Below are 20,026 nucleotides of genomic sequence, written 5' to 3'. Positions count from 1 at the left end.
AACTGAGATGAACAATCTTACATAACATCACTTGATTTTGGAAAATTCCAGGAGATCGAAAAAGCAGGCCTCTAATTATTAGTTATTTCTGGTTACGGGCAAAGGTGTCTTATAGGGTAAATGAAGGTTGCCAACAGCTTAGGCCATCATTACCAATGTCATAAAGAATCGTTATGTATAACTCTAATTATATAAGCATGTGAGTGGCTTGTTTTGCGTGGTTGTTATGACGAACAGGAATGCTATGGGAATAAGGATTGCTAAGACCTTCGGATGTGTTATGGTCAACGTTACCTTCGCACAACACATTATTATGTTACGAACTATTAAAACTACACCAGATGTGACATACAAAAGATTCGGGTACTAGACTAAAAGTGGAAGTTTTATCTGCCTGAAAGGTCATTTGACTAAGCAAAGTTTACCATAGTTATCATACAGAGGGTGACTATATATATATATATATATATATATATATATATATATATATATATATATAGTTTTGTTAGGTTCATTGCACGTGAAAGTTAGAAAGAAAATTCTGGGAGCACGTGTCTTAAAACATTTCTTGTCTTCATATTGTGTTGGTCATATCAACAGCAGGGTACTCATAGGTACCATTTGTCTTTGACAAATCGGCAGCGCATTATACACAGATCTGAAATCAGGCCGATTTCATTTTTCTAAGAAATTGTTGGTGACCTAAACTTGGCTGTGTTTGTTTATGTTTGCCGTTTCATTTGCCAAAGTGCACGTCGACTTTAATGTTTGCCAACTATAGGCTAGTGTAACATAACTTCTCGACAATTTGACTTTTCTAATCAATATTTAGCCGTATTACGTAACTTGACCAGTTAACAAATATCATGATTCCGACATGTTTTTAAATTTATCACAGCAAATCGAAAATTTCCAATATAAGGATATATAAATGTCACGTTATGTAACTTGTCACCTTAGCAACATGTTAGCAAAACACAGATCAAGCAATCACGGCAACGTGACAACCGATGTGTGTATACTTGACAAGTCCAACAAATATCATGATTTTGCCACGTTTCTTGATCAAGTTTAATTTGTTGAAAGCTGCAATTGTGTGTGTGTGCGTGTGTGTGTGTGTGTGTATGTGTGACGTAATGTTCAATCCGATTACACAGCTTTAATATATTTGTTGGTCCTATATAATCACCCTTGTTTGTCATACAGTTTTAGAATGTGACCTCACATCAATATATAACGATCCCCTGAGCTTATATATCTTTTGCTAAGGATGTCATTCTTACTTCTGTATAGCGTCGCCAATTCTAACTCTTTCCCGATATCAAATTAACAGCAAAATGGATGCACAACGGGGGATCGATACCTACACCACTTTAGCCTAAGTGACCATTTCATGGAATATATATATATATATATATATACAATGATCAATATCAAACGATGTGATATATATATTATACTTTGGTTCAGAAAGATATAATGGACGCTTGAAATTTGAAAACACATTAATGGGAATCCAACTGAGAAAGGGTCACCTTATAGAATGCACTACCATATATAATATTTCATAATGCATGTGTAGATATATAGGTTACAATCGGAATAACGTTAATTACGAGAACTCTTGCGAAACAATTGTGAAAACTCACGCGCACCAAGGTATTGCGTGCATCTGCATATGGGGGTGAGATTAACACACAGCAGACAATAGAATAATGCACGGAAAATTGGCTGTTAAGGTCGTCAATATGTTTACACTGTAACCCACTCCCCCCCCCATTCCACTCCCCCTCCCCCTTGCCTTCTCCATTCAAATATATACACGTATTCCAACAACGACAGGGATTTTCAAAGTCAATGTTACGGATGGTCTTATAACATGTTATTGTTTCGATATGATGGCAGGATAAAACTAATACAACTAACTGTATGGGCGGCAGCAGAGCGGGAAAGAGTTGTAGGTTGTGTAAATAGATAAATTGTGACAAGTTTTGAGTTTTCTAAGCATAATTGGGACACCACTTTGTCACTGTATGTGAATCATTTTAGGCAACTCTTTGGTTAAAATATGTCATATGGTGCACCAAAGTACAACGTGTTTAAAGCCTGACTATATTACGCTCGGTAGGAGGCGGCCCCCTCTGTCCCCCTCCCCTTCCCCCTCCCTGTTAACAAACATTTTCATAGGGGACGTACGAAGCACCGCATTGGATCATTTTCCCAAAGGCGATCCCCCACCCCCTTATTGCCAGTCATAGCATGTTTTTTTAATGGCATTCTAAAAAAGAGAACCGATGAATAATTATCAAATAGAATATTATTGAAGCAATTAGAAGAAATATTTTGTTGTTGATGTTCTGTATTCTACACTATACTGCCTTCTTTGCTCACTGAGCGTGCATGCATGCCATATATCTACATGCACGACCTCCAACTGTTAAAGATCAATCAAATGCTAAAAAAAAAATTCAAAGTCAGTGCTTCAATGTCAGAGCTCCAATGATGCTTCTTCGGCAAGCATGCCTTCAAATTAGCGTAAAGTTTTGGAGATACAAAGGAAGGAAACCAAATTTACTTGAATTTAACGCTTCAAGTCATTCATGTGACATTAATGTATTGCGTATCGACTCACTGATTCCATGTGTGGGGGAGGGGGGGGGGGAGGCCAAGAAGCCGTATGTAGTATCATCGTACGGATTTTCAGGTATATACTGTATCGATTGCATGGCACAGATACAGCTTGACGAGATAGGGATCACAGACTGACAGAAGAAAGAGACAGCGAGTCGAATTAAGCATAGGAATCAATGGCGACTTAGCTAATTTCTCCTCTACCAACTTTCTATGTATAATATGATATACTTTTAAGTTTGGAAGGAAATGACTAATCACGTTAGAAAATATAATATGCCCAGGGGCGCCTGCACGTATACTTCGGGGAATGGAGGGTGGCTGTAGTTCCCCTTCCCAGATTAATGTCAGGGGCTCAGCCCCCCCCCCCCATATCGACAGACAGAATATTCCAAAAATATTAGTGTACAGTTGTACGGTACAACCTAAACAGTAAAATGTCTTTAATATCGTTTCTCCATGGTTGCAAAATATAGCAACTTTGCAAGCTGCTTCTTTTTACCCAAAATTTCTAAAAGGGGAGGGGTTACCCCTTCCCTAAGACCCCTCTCCTCGAAGACATAACATCTTATCCCCCTCCCACTCCCTCCTCAAATCTCGTATACTATACTTATCAAGGATGGATCCCTAATAGACTACGTTCCCCCAAGTACTATACGATGCCTGTATCTATACCTTTCCAAGATGCTTCTGTAAAATTATATAGCCTATATCCTTGTCGGTTCACCCCCTGCAGCAACTTTGACGATTGAGTACAAGACAACTACAAGTCCATATTCGACAGTGTAGCAGGAGATAGATTGGTGACCCCTCAGACACTATATCCTGGCGTGACCGGACAAATATCCCCCCCAAACAAATATCCCCAGGACGATTACCCCCAGTCAATAACCCCCCGGACAATTATCCCCGGACAAATACCACCCGGACAATTACCCTCAGGACAACTACCACCCGGACAGATACCCCCCGGACAATAACCCCCGAGGACAAAAAAAAAAAGCCCGGACACCTACCCACCCGGACAACTACCTCCTCGGACGAATACCCCCTAGACAATTACCCCCCGGATAAATACCCCCGGACGAATATCCCCCTGGACACATGCCGGTAACTATAGGGGACGGATGCAGCGACAGATACACAGGTCTTTTTTCGAGTTTAGTTTCCCGCGGGCCTCAACATACACCCTGGTCCCTCGGGCAACTGCGAGAACATATTTAAAATTGGGTCAGGGTGCCGGTTAAACCATGGAGGTAAAAACAGACTGGCACCACTCTAGGGTCGTCGTGTGCCCTGGCCCTTTTAACCTCTTCCTGACTTTTTAAAAAGAATCGAGCTTTTCATATATAAGCCCCCATAACTCCTGGATATAGGGTTTGAAAATGGACCGAGGCCCGGGGCAAGATAGGTGGCAAGATAATAATAATTGATATATCAGAATAATAATCTGATATATCAGAATAATAGTCGATATATCAGATTAATAAACTGATATATCAGATTAATAACATGATATATCAGAAGAATAATCTGATATGTCAGATTAATAATTTGATTTATCAGATTAATAATCTGATATATCAGAATAATAATCTGATATATTAGAATAGTAATCTGATATATCTGAGTATTATTATCTTGAGTCCGGGTGGTACATGTCCGGGGGGGTATTTGTCCGGCAACCTATCCTGGAGATTGTGTCTTCGGGATAGGTTTCAACCGAGATTGTGTCAGTGTGTTCTAGGCGGGTAGGGATATCCGTCCGTGCCTTTAGTTTGTGTGTGTGTGTGGGGGGGGGGGGCAGAACATTACAGTAGAACAAGGTCACAAGAGAGAGTGTTCGGGTGTCCCAGGGCTTGTCATGTGGGGTTCTACATTAGCCTGTCTTAGGTCCCTTCTCTTGAACAGTATCTTCCTCTCGGTCCGAGTTACCGATGTAGCTTAAAAATTGTGTCATTTCCTTCCATAGCAATGAATAAAGAGGTGTTTTCAGACGTTTCCTTTGTAGAATTGTGAAATCGAATATGGGACTGGGTTAAAATCTTGATCGGCCGCATGTGTAGACTCTTTTGTTTAAATTTGTGTAAGGAACATGCTGACATGGGCGGTCGAATTACGACATTCTGTATCAACGTTTCGACTGTCTATTTCAAGCATTTGGTTTCTTAGTATCAGAATTTCATTTATTTTGATCTCCAAACGTCCTCAAAACAGTCCTCTAACATTAAGATCATGGATATTTCGCATTATTCCTTGAAAGTGCGACATTTTATCTCAAACGTTGCCAAAATAATTACTATTCCTATGAAAATTAGGATTACGGTGGTAATAGATATGGTGGGGTTATACCGAGTAAAGTAGCTAGGATTCAGTAGTGTTGGCGGAATGTCTTCATAAACTATTGAGTGTTTTCGGTACCTGTTTCTACATAATTTTGAGGAAAAAAGTAAACAATTTGACGGATAATGGATATGAAACACGACAATTGATCATTTGCTGTCATTAACTGTCAATTTCCACGTACGGGAATTGAAGTTATGCATTTCGTTCATTTTTTTATTTATTTTTTGAATGGTTACACAGTACCGTATAGACCGTTTATTTTAAGAAATTACTTTTGCTACATGGGGTTATTGCAATGCCAAGTTTTATACATTCAAAAAGAGGGGAGCCTTTAACCTCCCAGTCCCCTTCGCCCCTACCGGCTCCGCCATCCATGCCACATGAGTTCAGGGAGACATTACATGCAGATTACAGCACATCTCTGCAGGCTCGATCTATTTTCCGTAAACAAAGCTTGCTCAAGCTGGCTTGAACTGGCTTTGGGTTCACATAGACCTGGGAAATTGGAGGTCAACATAGCATAGAGAATTACCTCGTAAATGGTCAGTGAAGTTGTTTATGTTCAGGAAAGTAGGTCACGTTCTGCGTTCCCTGAAACCCATCGAATGTGAAGCAAAAGAAGCACTGAGAATCTTCTAAGATCCAAGAGAATCTTCATTGTTGGTGAGGGGAAGTTATCAAGATTTTTGTTGTTTATCATGTGTTCGCTCCTATATGCAAATTAGTCTGAAGCATCTTAGGGCCAAATGCGTTGATACGAATTTGGTTTTCGCAAAACTAGGTCTTACATAGGTAACCACGGTTTAATGAGTATGAGGTTGTAGTAGCTATTAATACTAATGCTAGTAGTAGTTATAGTACACTCAGTAAAAGTGAGTGTTATATATACTGTTAGAAGCCTAACTTAGTATAGTGACATTAATAAGTGTAGCTGATTTTCATAATGCTAGTGTAACTAAGCAATGAACCAATATTGCCTACAGGCTACAGTTATGAAACCTGACCCAAAATTACAGAGCCCTAACTCCCCTAAGGTAGAAAATGAAATAAATGAATAGGATAACATGGGTTAGCAAGTTACAGTGTAAATTCTAAGATAAGGTTACCACATTTTTTACCCAAAAATGCTAGGGATATTGATGTTGACATCAAGGGTTAGTTACCTACATTGTAGTGTATGTTTCATGCGGAAGGTGCTCCTAATGCAGGCTGGACTTTGATGGCTTGACTACGCAGGGAATAATTTATTGTTGAAATATTGTGTAGCAGTTATGAAGACTTTTAATGTTGTCTCTTAATAAGAAAAATATAGTTCCTCTGTATACAACTGTTATGCATCTTTGGCCTTGTATAGCAATTTGACCATTTTGTATAGCAGTTTGCAACGTGATGCTGGATTAATTTTCCCTTGCCATTGATAAAGAATTACATACTTTCAATTGATTCTTACATTCCACAGCAAAAATTGCAAACAACTGTTGTAGTTCACTGCCACACGTTAAAAGACCAAGTCTGAAATCTGTAAAACAATTCTGATTCCACAGGGCAGAGAATCACAGAATTTACATGTGACAGGTCCTAATTTGATGTTTTACATCCAGCTAAATTAAAAATATGTTGCTTTGCTTAGAACAACCTTTATATTTTGCTTATAAATAGTTTACTGAAGCAGATGCCAGTGGTGAATACACTTCTCTCAGTTTTGTGCTTTAATATCACATTATAAAACCTGACTCATTATAAAACGACTCAAGATTATTGTATTTTATCATCACAGGTGGATTTTTTGGCCGAATTGATATCTAAAGGTTTCAAAACTTTGTCAACCTCTTTTATTCAGAATTGCTGCATAAAACAAAGAGTAGAATGTCTGGGGTAGAACTGAAACCCTGCGGTGTTTCATCGGGTGATAACATCTTAGTCCCGTTAGGGTCCACCACTGTTGGCAGAGGTCCATTTCTTGGGGTGAGTTACATTAAATTGTATGCTTGGATGTTCAATGGGTTCAATAGTCACAACATAAAATGTTGAAAGAATTCACACAAGACAAATGGCAAGCTCAAAAATTAATTATAAGCATGATTGTTTCTTAAAATTCCACATGAATGCCCTGAGCTGCTTGATTCAATTTTTGCATTATTTGTTATAATATAATTTGATTTGCATGCTTTTTTATGGAAATTCATACTTAATGCTCTGTGTCCAGGTCTCTCATGATCTTCTCATTTTAATATGTATGTGACTTCTCTTTTCATTTGTTTTTGCTAGATTGTTCAATTTCTTTCCCTTTTTCAGATTAGTGACAAGAGAGTATCTAGAAACCATGCCATCTTGGACATCAAAGATGGCATATTTAGAGTTAAGCCAGTAAGTCTCTCAAGGTTTTTTATTGGTTAGATAACCAGCAGATATTTTGAAAATAAAATTTATTACAGTAAATTGATGGAAGTTTTGGACACAGAACATTGTCTCATGCACTCTATGAAGTAAGTGTCCTCCTGTCCATGTGTGATCTATGAATATGGGAAACTCTCTTTTCCTGAAAGTTAAATAATAATATATATGTATATACAGTGCTTTACAAGAAAAGAATATCTCCAAGCACTTTTACGTGTGACTAGAGTAAATCTTAAAAAGTACAATTATAAGATACGTCAAACCTTTGTCAGGATGAAAAGCAAAGTTGAGCAAAATGTTGGCCAAAGTTTCGTAGAAGACGTATTAAAGAAGATGAAATGACTCAAATTGTTTAATCATATATTTTCATGAATTACAGGAGATGCAGTTAACCTTATAAAGTTTTGACTTCCTTTTAAGTCCCCCATAAAATTTAATTTTGTAATGACAACTTTAACTAATATTCAACAAGGTAAGTGACTCTGAAATTGTACACTCCCAGATATCATGAATATGCGAGGTTTAGTTAAACCTACAATTTTAACTTAGTGCATGAACTGTTGGACTGTTTAATGGAAGGAAACAGCCTGCTCTTTAATCACAATGTGCTTGTTGTGCAATTAGCATTACTGCGGTTCTTATTGATTCATTGCCGGAGGAATCTATGCAATGTCGATGGGCACAAACTGGCGCAAAGGGTCAACAGGGTTATCTCAAATGGTTGAAAACTTAGCCATTTTCTAAAAAAAATTTCACAGAGTATAAACAATCTCATGTAACCCTCAACAACAATTAAAGGGACTTTTGCTAGCTCAAAATTGGTCAAATGTGTCTATATTTCACATAGGAAGACTTTGCTTTCTGGATATTGAAATATTTTGGTTTAAAATTCTATACTGTAAAATCCTTATGTGTGAATAACACGGTTGATGCCCACACTGGGTAGCTACAAATCTTTTCTGGTTCTCACTTAATTCTTGGACAAATTTAACTCCCTTGCACTACAATAGTTTGATAGTTATATTGACATGTCGAGCAAAATTGTACGGCAACGAATCACAAGGCTGACTGGCTTTCTGATTTTTTGTTTCCTTTTGCTTTGCACAGATTCATGTCAACCCAACTTACTTCTCAAAGACTGGAGACTCAAAGTTGAAACCTTTGAAGAAAGATGAATGGAAGGAATTAGAGAACGGTAACAGAATTAGTCTGACTCCAAACGAACATATCTTTGAGGTGATGATCGATGACCGACCGGTACAATCGCTTACCCAGAGTCCGAGGTTAGTCCAAAATAAAAAACAAACAAAAAACTTTATCCTTTTAATTACATAAAATTATTGAACTTCTCCATGGTTCCCTGCACTCTGACGTGATCTACAGGTTGTACATAGCGAAATTTGGCAACGATTGTTGGTTTTTATGTATGCAAAGTGCTTGTATCCATCAAACAAGAAATCGGCGTGAATAACCATTAGTCCCCAACATAGAGGATGTGGAAGCTCAGCTTGGGCTGCATATCACTTGTTTTCCTGCTCAGGTCACTTGTTTGTATTTTATTTATAGCCATAAAAGTTAATGTTATTTTCAATATGATGCATTCACAAAATTGACACCAAGAGTTATGTGCCCCTCATTATCGTGTCTGTTAAGTGCACTAATTAACTATTGTTTTACTACACGGAAGTGATATTTTCGTGAAAGGTTTACTTGTCACAGCAGTAAGCTGACTTCAAAAGATCAGGAGTCCCAGTTTGATTTTGAAAAGACCTAGAGGATATGCTAGATAATATATATTCATTAACATTTACGTTTTGTTTGCTCTCCGGTGGGGAATCTTTTATGTGGTGCTACGTTCAATTACGTTTCCTTTCAATACCATGTGTCGGTTTGCTGTCAAAAGCATCACTTTGTATTCATAAATGTTAAAATTTATTTGCACTTTACTCCATTGCACAATACACTTAAAGGAAACCACTTTGACTTTTCGATTGTGGTGTATTTTGTGATTTCATCAGGAAATCGTTTATTCATAGTGGAATATTGATCGTGGAGAAATATCAAGACATTTACCTTCTTGATTCAATGAATTATGTCTATTTTTATATGAATAATTATTAATCCATAGAATCATAGTATCATGTCATTCATTGTATCAGTTCTTGATTGTTTGAACGATATCACATTATTGATTAATTATTGATCTATGGATCTTATCGACTGTTGATCCTTTAGGTCATCTATCGGCACCGCCTCTCCTGTGAAGACCTTCAAAGATTCTCCGTTGAAGTCACAGACAGAAGATAAAGAGGAGGAGGATGCCCCATCTCCTGCCTGTAGGAAGCTAGGTCTGTAATTGTGCAATGGTCGTGGAAATAAAATTATAAACCAGCAACTGGGAATGCTATTATCTCAAAGATCCAAGTAAATCCTGGGGAAGAAACTACACACACACTTAAACATACATGAAGCAGATCAGAGGGTTGTCAGAATCAAATATGTCGGTCATGTCTATGAGGTGATAAAAGAAGTATTCCCATTGTCATTGACAAACGTTAAAAAGACCTTTCTTTTCATGTCCCCCTATCAAAACAACCCCTTAATAGTTTGTGTTGTGTATGGATATTCAAGGTTATTTATACCAGCCTCTAATTCTATCACCCTACCTTCATGAAAATAAATTACTTTTGACCCCTCCGATCTGTTGCGCTCTTATTTTAAATTTCCATTTTGCCTCGTCTTCAGATTTCCATGCAGATAACAATGACAGCACTGCAGAAGAGGAAACCAATGACGGCCAGGAGGAAGTGAAGAAAAGTCTGTCAAAAGAGAAAGATGACGGAGATGAGGAGGACAGCACGCCATTAGGTGAAGAAGATGAGGTAAGAAACGTTTGTAGAAAGGCTTGTAATTTACTCCTGTTGGTTTGGAGCCAATGGTTACACTTGTTGTAGAAATTATCCTATCCCATAGACCGGTGACCAAGGTCAGCTTCCATGGTCCAATGGGGAACTAAGGCACCGTCCTCTCCTGCTGTTGAGAAGTATAGTTTGTCCATTTATCCATCATGGTTTACTGAAATTTAACAGAGGGGAATAATCTGTGCCACTGGAATCGTCATGCGGCAAATCTGGTCCGCGCACAACAGACTTGATTATAATAATTGGTTAAAATTTCATGGTGGTTTTAACAAGGTTTCCATTGACCACACACTAAATTTTCTTTGTCTTTATCACTAATCTTTCTTCAATCATCTTCATTTTTGCTTCTATTTAAGATGGATGTGAAACCTCCATCGGAAGACAACAAGAAATATGCAAAACCTGTCGACAGGAATCGTGAGCTGCCTGCTTGGATGTTAAATTTACCTTCCGGTCAGGAAGAGGAACCGCAGAAGGAGCAACCAAAAGTTGCCAAAAAGGCAAAAGGTTGGAAATTTTATCAATTGTACACTTTTAAATAACACTCCTATTATATCATCTCAGGAGCAGATTTATCTGATTGCACGAATTTGAATTATGGAAAAGTTTTGGTTTCTGCTCGGGGTTGAAATCGCTTGAGAAATTCAAAATAGTACTTTGCATTCCGAAATTTTCCTAAAAAGTATGGGAAAGACTAGATATTAAACTTAGGTCATATTAACAGAACAAAACTATTACCAATCAAATTTGATAACGTTGCTTCTAACTTTCTTTTTTTCGGTGGAATTATTCCGAAAAGTCTTAAAGTCTAAAATTGGAGAAAAAATGGGTCTTCTCCTCACTCGTGATGTTAGTCATAACTAAAAAAAAAGAAAAAAAAAGAATGATCCGAAAGTGATGACTTGTTAGTAAATCTGCTGTTAAACTTTACATTGATGTTTTAAAATTGGTCAAAAGGAAATTTTGTCATATATATGTAACATTGTCTTTTTATGCTGCTACCAGCGGCTCCCAAAGCTTCCAGCAGAGCAAAGAAGCGACCTGCGAACGAAATATCAGACGAAGAAGAAGAAGAAGAAGAAGTGAAACCGCCGGCTAAGAAAAGAGGAGCTCCTGCGAGGACACCGAGAAAGAAAACCGCAACCCTCTACAAAGAAGACGAGGAAGAAGAAGATGAAGAAGACGAAGCTCCCGTACCGGAACTGAAGAAAAGAACAAGCTCTAGAGGGCGGCAGACCACCAGGGTCAGTTACGTGGACGACGTCGAGGTCGACGACGACGAAGGCGACGAGGAGTTCGTCGCCGCGAGAGACGACGAAGAAGAAGAGGAAAGTGACTGGGAAGAAGCGTCTAGTCCTAAGAAGGTTTGTATAACGAGTCGTTATAGATGTCATCAGTTTTTGTCTGCATATATGGTTTTGAAAGTCATATTAGGGTCACTAACTCAGAAATTTCAGAAAGCATCTTTCCGTCGTCCTCCAAGGGTTCTACCCCAGCGAGTTAAGACCGTTCATATTGTAATTTCTTTACATATTGGACTGTCGAAATGCTTTTGGAAAAGTACTTTTGATAAAAAGAACTAGTAATTTTGACACTGTAACAGTAGGGCCAAATACTGATTAGCTTTGCATGGGCTTTTAAGCGAGTCTTCAAGCTGTATTGTGTTGATTTCATCTTTTTTAGTGACAGGTATAAATTTGAACCAAAACTTACTTTGATGAACATACAAAACTGGACTCTCAATGGTACATCATTTAAGTAAGCTATCACACACACACCGATGCTTTAATATTTGAAGACATAAAGATTAACCATTTTCCTATGTAATAGTGATGATTTTGAAAGACAGCACCAACTTTTGGTAAGTAAGGACTTTTATGTGTGTGGGGCAGGGGATGGGAGGGTAGGGGGATATCACAACTTTGCTAGTTCTTTCATATGGAAGACAAAGAGGCTTATAATCTATACCCCTGGGCCACTCTTGATACACCTCTTCAACACATTTGTTTTGTTTATTTCCATCGGTAGAGGGGGGATCTCTGCAAACACAGAGATTAAATTTGTGTTTATATGGGACTGAAAAGTCATGCATTGGACAAAAGGTCAACAACCACAACTCCCGTGAGAAGATATTTTTAGTTTTAATTATGCTTAAATTTTGGGGAAGATGTTGCTCTCTGATGCAAAGATCAAGTATGAAGTGTTTCCATATCTCTGTGAAAGTCTTGCCCAAGATAATGTCATCCTTTTAAGGGCATTCTAAAATTCTGTTGTGCTCGCGCAGGTTTGTATTCCCTTCAAAAATAGTTTAAAGTGTTTCCCCTCTGAACTGAATCATCCCTTGGTTATTTTCTGCCTCTCCTCGTAGGGAAAGGGAAAGGGTAAAGGCAAGAGTCCTCGCGGAGCCAAGGCAAAGAAGAGGAGAGGGAGACGTTCGACGTACTCTGACGAAGAATCGAGCGAAGAAGACGTGTACATTCCCAAGCCGACCAAGAGAACCGCCAAGATTCTATCCGATTCCCAGAGATCGACCGACAGCGAGACGACAAATTCCAGGAGGAGAAGAAATCGGAGCGACGACAAGGAGAATGGGGACGAGACACGGAAGCCCTGTCCGTACGGTTCTAAATGTTACAGGTAACCGACACGGTTTAGTTTTGTTTACCGAGCTAAATCACGGGGGTCAGGAAGCCAAAGAGAAACTCTTCTGTAATCATATCAATATGATGGTTGATCAAAAAGCCTCAACTTTTTGATGAGTCACCAGAAAATAATCACCAGACAGGCAGGCATGTAATTGTTACACCAATTTCTACCCCCTGGTGACCAACTCTTTACATCTAAGTATTTTTTTTCATATTTGTTGAGGTATGCCTCTCTCATTTTGGTGTGTACGATTCGCACCATCTTCTCCGATGCTATTTTCGCAGGAAAAATCCCCGACATAACAAAGACTTCAGCCATCCAGACGACGACGACTACAAATCGGAATCGGAAATAGTCGAGCCCGACGAGGATGACAAGGCTGAGTGTCCGTACGGTTTAAATTGCTACAGGTGAGAAAAGGTGGAGGTGGATGATATCACCTTGGATTAATGTTATAATAATAATAATAATAATAATGGACACTTTGTATAGCGCCGGTATCCGCCCGAAGGTCCTCAGAAACAGCAGAAAAATGGTAACATAAATGAAATTTGGAACAGGTAAGTTTTTAGATTTTTCTTGAAGGTTCCAAGGCTGTTGACAAGTCTTACTGATTGAGGTAAGTTATTCCACACTTTTACGGCTGCACAGGAGAAGGATCTCTGGCCCCACCGATTCCTTGAAACATGATCCTGGAGTAGGTTTTTGCTGGACGAACGAAGTGCTTGACGAATAGGTCTGTGTGGTTGTATAAGTTCTGACAGGTACACAGGTGCAACATTATTGAGAATTTTAAAGACGAAAAGAGCAGTCTTGTAAATGATCCTCTGTTCAACCGGTAACCAGTGTAATTTGTTCAAAATTGGTGTAATATGGGAAGCTGCTTAGGTTAATGTGATGAGCCTGGTATGTATTTAATATCAGAAAGAGGGAGTTTTTGTATGCCCGAACAGAGTCGGAGAGAATTATAAAAGAAGTCGAAGAAAGGGAAACCGTTAAATCATCTTGGAGCAGAAAATGTGGCAAGGTGGTCAGATATTTTCCTTCATTTGTAATTTTTACCATCATTGTTGTGAATGAAAATCTAAATAGCCTTGTTCCATGCAGGGGGGTAAGTTTTTAATTCTAAATGAAATAGTTCCGATGCAAGTGTTTAAACATTGAATTTGTTAAAAATCTTCATTCTGAAAGAATTTTTTTTTTGATCTACCCTGCATGTGGATCTGGATGGAGTAGATCATTGTTATTTATCAGTTTGTTATAAAGCTAGAAAGCTTCCATTTTCTCTCCGTTGCAAAACATCCCTTTAGAATGTAATTTAAGTATAGTATACCTGTTTTCATTGTTATAATTGTCATGTTTACTCTTATTGTATATTGTGTACATATCTTTCACTTTCTTTTGTACAGTGCAGCGAGACTTTATTGTAAGTTGCGCTATATAAGAACTGTTTATTATGATTATGATTATTATTTTTATTAAAGCTTTGTGAATGAACATACAGCTTTGGTCCTATTTGACTTTAATATCATATGGTGTCTTTATGTGCTTGTCTTGTTTCTTTCCTTATAGAACAAATTTGGAACACAAGAAACAGTTCAAACATCCATTATCGTCAGACAGACCACAGAGGCAGACTCGACGAGGTGAGACTTTTACTAGCTGTACAAGCCTTTTAAAATGATGGGAAAATAGGATATTTCCCATTCAGGTTTTATCTGCCATGAAAAACCGGCAGGGTCCTAGTAGACTGCCCCAAAAGTAATTGTGTCTTCACAAGAAATCATTCTCAGTAACAAGGATTTGAGATGTATTGGTATTAAAAATGACACGGGAAGTTATTAATATAAAAAAAATTAAATGCAAATCACTATAATATCAGACATTAACAGAAGAGTGAAGTCGGATGTGCTATTGCTTGTCCAGTTTTTCATAAACTTGATTAAAACTTCCTGAGACTTAACAGCAAAAGTGACGAATCATCTACTATTTGTAAGAGTTGTGGGTACAGTGATCAGCTATATTGTACATTCTGCTCTCTCTCCTATAGTATTTGTATGTATTTTTAGATCATCCTGCAAGCAGGAACTCGCGAAGAAGCCTCATTGGCTTATCAGACCACAAGCTGACCGAAGTCAGTCTCTTACATTCATATTTAACGTCCATGATTATGAATTGTCAATTGTCAACAACTCTGTAGCTGGACTACATACAGTACATTACTCTTGGAGTGACTCGAACCGGGGACCTTATGATTGAAAGGCGCCGGTATTAACCACTGAGCTACCACTCCAGTATTTCATACTGTAATTGTTATTGTGTTTGAAGGTCTGGTCGTAGAAAGAAAGACAAAGCAATATTAGAAGTCAAAATACTGGAGAGTATTTAGCAGTCAATTTGACATGATAGAATCTCTTGGAATAATGAGGTCCGGTTTTCAAGATTTTGTATGGCTATGTTTTTGTTTATTGTTACCCGAGAGATTATTTGGTCACTGGATTGTGCTAAGACTTTACTTCAAGACAATTATGTTACTTCCTTGGTGTGTTCTGAGGATGAAGTGATCGATATTTTTTGTTTAGCCGCCTGGGGTGGAAATACTACTGCTAGAGACATGACCAAGTTAAATAGACTAGTTTCTAAAGCAAGGAAAGTTTATGGGTCACAGGAGCGCAGTTCAGTAGATGAGTTGCTTGTCAGAGTATCACAGAGAAATATGAAGTCAATCATGTCATCCCAACATCGTCTGGGGCATCGGGTAGATTACAGCAATCGAACGGGCAGACCCATTGTCATGAGATGCCGAACCGAGAGATACAGGAGTTCTTTCTTGCCAAGGGCTATTCTCAATCTTGCCAATGAATTCTGTAGGAAATAGGCCAATTTTATGTGTCAGAACATGGACGTAGTAGTCTTAATTTTTCGTTTTAGGAATCAAATTTAAATGTATTTTCGATGTATTTATGATTTTTTGATTGTCTGTTTTACTGAGATGGAGTGAATGCCAATTCCTTTTATGGTCAATAAAGATTCTTATATCTTATATCTCTCCAACTTGCCTTCACAGGTCGGGGGAAGGCCGCAGAGAACGGAAGCGACGAGGATGCTCCCGACACGTACGACTACGAAGACAGTTTTCTGGACGACAAAGAAGAAGAAGAAGAGGACACTCCCCAGACGAAGACGTCTGAAGACAGCGATTGGGATCCAGGGTCTCAAGAGAACAGCGAGGATGTGAGTCAGCTGGTGAAAGAAGCCAAAGGTTACATCAAAAATAAGAAGATGCAGAAACCGATATGAAACGAGCACAGAGTGTTGGACACCCAGCGAAGATAGCTTAGAAGGGATGCCTTCGTATCAGATACCTCCAAGTTTGAAAAAAAAAAAATATCCTTCTTTTAACAGATGAGAAAACTTGATAGATTTGTATATTTTTTAGGAGATAAAATTTGTTGGGATTGTTTAGAAGATATTGTAGCTTTTTTTCCAAATTTTCTTTTCAAAAAAGCTGCTGTTGCTGAGTTCAACCTGAATGCTTAGAATTGAATCCGGCAGTCACCTTTTAAGGGATTACTAGTAATTATCCACTGCCCTCGTAGGTATTGTTTTATAGTCGTTATGATTTTTGCCTGTTTTTAGTTTGTAAATAACTTTGTGGAATGTAATATTCAAAGAAGTCAATTTTTTTTTTACATCTGGTCATAGCAGCTGGGGTGCAAATATAGCATAATTGTTATCAACATCTCATACATTTGAACCAGGGGCTGATCCACTAAGAGGGGGGGGGGAACCTCTTCTGAAATTTTGTTGGACACCAAGAATTATTTGCACAAAACGTGGCACATGGTGACGACATTTAGTATACTTTGCTGCACAGGAATTTCTTATTACAAATGTTCTCTAATGCACTATTATTTCAGTAGTAATTTCGGTTACTATCCGATACTCTTTCTGCCAGGCCCCCGAAGAAAGAGAAATGTAAATATCACTTTTAAGTTCCGAAAAATGTCTGTTTTAAATCCCCAAACAACACAGTTTTTTTTAAGCATATCTTTGTCACTTCTGGAATGTCTTCAGGGGTATTCATAATTTCACTACAAGACATTTATTGTTGAATTAACTAAGGTATCACTGCTCTCACTTTACACTCACATTTATTGACTGATGAGATAAATTTTCAGCTAATTCTGCCTTTTCAGACCAAAAGATTAATAAATCTGATGAGCAGTGGAACGTTGCTTTTGAAAAAATGTGACTAGTTTAACTTTGAACTATAAGAAGAAGAACACAAATGGCTGCATTCTCTCAGACCCACTAGTGCATTTGAAAAGCATGGCTAATAAGGAAGTGCTAGAGAGAAAAGAAAACTGGTTTCCAAAAGTGGTCAGTGACTTTTATGCACTACTGTAAGTTTTTTTCATGGAATTTAGGAAGACAATCAATCAAATAATTTAAGTGAAAATAGTTTGCATTAGTTTAGATTAATTCTGTTTGTTTTTAATAATGTTAAACCATTGAAACTTTTTATTCAATGATTTTCGTAAAGTAGGTTACCTTTCCTTGTAACAGTAAAAACGTTAATCATTTCTTGCCAGTTTTTGTAGCCTGTTTTTTTTTTGGGGGGGGGGGGGTTATGGAATCATAGATATCTTAATTAAAGTAATATTTTTTTCTATTGTTTTTCTTGATAATCCTTTATACACAGGATTAAAAAATAGCACAAATTAATGATTGACTTTAGTGGAACAAATAATAAATTATTGAATGAATCACAAAAAGTCATTAATTTACCTGTTTTGCATTAATAAGTTATTGTCAGCACAGTCCAATATCCATCACTGTTTCATCAGAAAATATCATTTGAATTGTTCTGTGGCCATGATCTTGGAAAGATTACATTTTTAACTTTCTACAACAATACATCTATCTAGTAGAGTAAGCATAAGTTTCAGACTATCTGTTTGTGAAGTATTAATTCTGAAAGTTAACATTTTTGAAATCTTGCGTAAAATGTTACTATTTTTTTTCCCTGGAAAAAAATTGTATCGTCGCACATGTAAAATATGATGTTATGCTAAAGATCATTGCTAAAGTTTTATGTAAAAAAAAATTTTTTTTTGGGAGGGGGGGGGGAGGGCTGAGTGTTGGTACAGTATTTTATGTTCTTTTCAATTGGTTTCTTATAATTTTGTTAACATCATAAAGTTCTCTATTTACCTCTCTGACATGTAAGAAAGTGCTATATATTCCATTTTCATATGATTAAGTTACAGAAATTTTGATACCAGTAATAATTGCAGTAAAATAACTCCATACTTGATTACTTGTAATATGTAGGTCATTTTGTAAAACAAGATTAAATTGTCATTGTTAGACATTATGCTTGTCTTTTTGAATGTAAGAGGGGGCCATGTGGTTGGGCTACTTTATGCTAGATAGTTAGAAGTTTGAAAATTTTGCTTCATTCCTTCAGTTATACATGTTGTTATTTGTTACAGGCTCAAATGTACAGACACCGGAAGCATTTACTCTGGGTAACTTCTTATCGCCACAACTCATAGATTTTTCAATTAACTTTTTTAAATATCACAACTCGTAAAGTCCACACAGTCCACACAGAGTGTTACAAAATGACCTTAGGCAGAAAGTTTAATCTTGATATGATTTTATTCCATAAATAAAAATTTTGAGTGCCAGCAGTGTTTTTCTACCAATTCCGGTTTTCAAGATGTTTCAGCAAGTATGCCAGTTCTCTGGAATGCTGCTGTGCGGATCAGATGATGATGTCGGCCGGCCCCGTGCCTGCCTTTAATGTCGATGTTTATCCATCGTTTTGTAAATTCTAATAAATCAACCAAAACATGTTTTCTTATTAACTCCATATGAACAAATGAGCATCCTTGGGATGACATCCAATACCGTTTGTCTCATCACAAAGTTGTAACAAATTAAAGAAACATGTCATTTGAGGCAATCAAAGTCTTCTGTTGTCCCTTTGAGGTGTGTATTGCATCTGAGGAACTGACCATAATGGTCTGTGTATTAGGTGTATTAGACTACAAAGTCCAGTCACTTTAAATGATGGACCCCCTCTTGTTTTATGGGGTTGTTTCTCAAAAAATTCAAAGTGTTAAAATTAAACGTGGACTGATAATGGTAGTTCTTCAATGGTTTACAACATTTCAAAATTAATTGGTAATTTTGTGCCTTTAAGTTGACTTTTAATCAGCCAGAAGTGAACCAGTTGAAACTAACAATAAATTCAAATGTTATTAGTCACCTCTGGACTGGAGAACCTGGAAGTTTAAAAGCAAACATAAGCTAATGGCCATCCATTCAGCATGGGTGAAACAATATTGCAATTGCACATCACAGGAAATTGCATTGGTTTTTATTCAAAATTAGGATTTTCTAAGTTGAAGATGTTCTGAAATAAATTTAAAGTAAGCTAACGCTAATCCGAAATAAATTTAAAGTAAGTTAACGCTAATCCTAGAAATGATTATCTTTGAGACTTTAAAAAAATATGAATATTATAACTTTTAATAGAATCATAGATAGTTCTGAGATGCTTGTTGAATATACTAATTTGTATTTCTTTTTATTCTTTTTCATGTGATTTATCATTTTATCTGTGTTGGTTTTGTTTTGCTTTTTGCAACGATAGTCACAGAACTTGTGATATAGAGCAAAATATAAGCCCTATGACATTTGATATTATATCTGTCTCTGTTTCATTTCTTTTCTATCTGAAGTTTTTATTTGTCAGAGGTGCACTTTGCTAAAATTCATTGCGGGCTTCATCAAATGAAGCCAAAGTATATGCTTTTGAGCAAAATTGATTGTTTTGTCACAGTGAGAAATTTGTGTGATATTTAAGCCACAGTCCTCAAATAGATGTCTCATAACATTTTCCTTTTTCAAGAATCGATTACAAATAAAGTAAAAACTATAAATTATAAATGTAAATTTGGTTGACATTCATGCCCTTACTTGAGCAATCCGTGGGTAGTTATATGGGTGTCTGTTACTTCCTTATAGTGTAGGCTCAAAGAAATATTTCGTTGTGTAGGCTGCATTGTCTG

General features: G+C 37.3%; 1 protein-coding gene across 2 annotated transcripts; it reads left to right on the top strand.

Moving 5' to 3' along the window:
• The first annotated feature begins 5,480 nt into the window (after positions 1 to 5,480).
• On the top strand, positions 5,481 to 19,656 carry LOC139970812 (uncharacterized). Of its 2 annotated transcripts, none has more exons than XM_071976822.1 (12): positions 5,481 to 5,640; positions 6,818 to 6,942; positions 7,273 to 7,344; positions 8,482 to 8,657; positions 9,610 to 9,722; positions 10,120 to 10,256; positions 10,652 to 10,802; positions 11,301 to 11,659; positions 12,664 to 12,932; positions 13,226 to 13,351; positions 14,514 to 14,587; positions 16,009 to 19,656. In XM_071976822.1, exons 2-12 carry the CDS (start codon positions 6,844 to 6,846, stop codon positions 16,239 to 16,241), a joined length of 1,809 nt encoding a protein of 602 aa, XP_071832923.1. In that variant the 5' UTR covers positions 5,481 to 5,640; positions 6,818 to 6,843; the 3' UTR covers positions 16,242 to 19,656. The 2 variants fall into 2 exon arrangements, with proteins under 2 accessions (XP_071832923.1, XP_071832924.1); XM_071976823.1 differs by having other exon boundaries at positions 5,491 to 5,640; positions 6,755 to 6,942.
• The last annotated feature ends 370 nt before the right edge of the window (positions 19,657 to 20,026 follow it).

Source organism: Apostichopus japonicus, chromosome 8, assembly GCF_037975245.1.
Source record: "Apostichopus japonicus isolate 1M-3 chromosome 8, ASM3797524v1, whole genome shotgun sequence".
NCBI classification, from domain to species: Eukaryota; Metazoa; Echinodermata; class Holothuroidea; order Aspidochirotida; family Stichopodidae; genus Apostichopus; species Apostichopus japonicus.
The sequence above is the reverse complement of the archived record's forward strand: the minus strand, read 5'-3'. Positions and strand labels throughout refer to the sequence as shown.

What these genes read in the sequence shown, in the direction of transcription:
- LOC139970812 (XM_071976822.1), top strand. Translation starts at nt 6,844, where the DNA reads ATGTCTGGGGTAGAACTGAAACCCTGCGGTGTTTCATCGGGTGATAAC. An exon ending in GCATATTTAGAGTTAAGCCA is followed by an intron (nt 7,345 to 8,481) that starts GTAAGTCTCTCA and finishes TGCTTTGCACAG; the next exon opens with ATTCATGTCAACCCAACTTA. An exon ending in TCCTGCCTGTAGGAAGCTAG is followed by an intron (nt 9,723 to 10,119) that starts GTCTGTAATTGT and finishes CCTCGTCTTCAG; the next exon opens with ATTTCCATGCAGATAACAAT.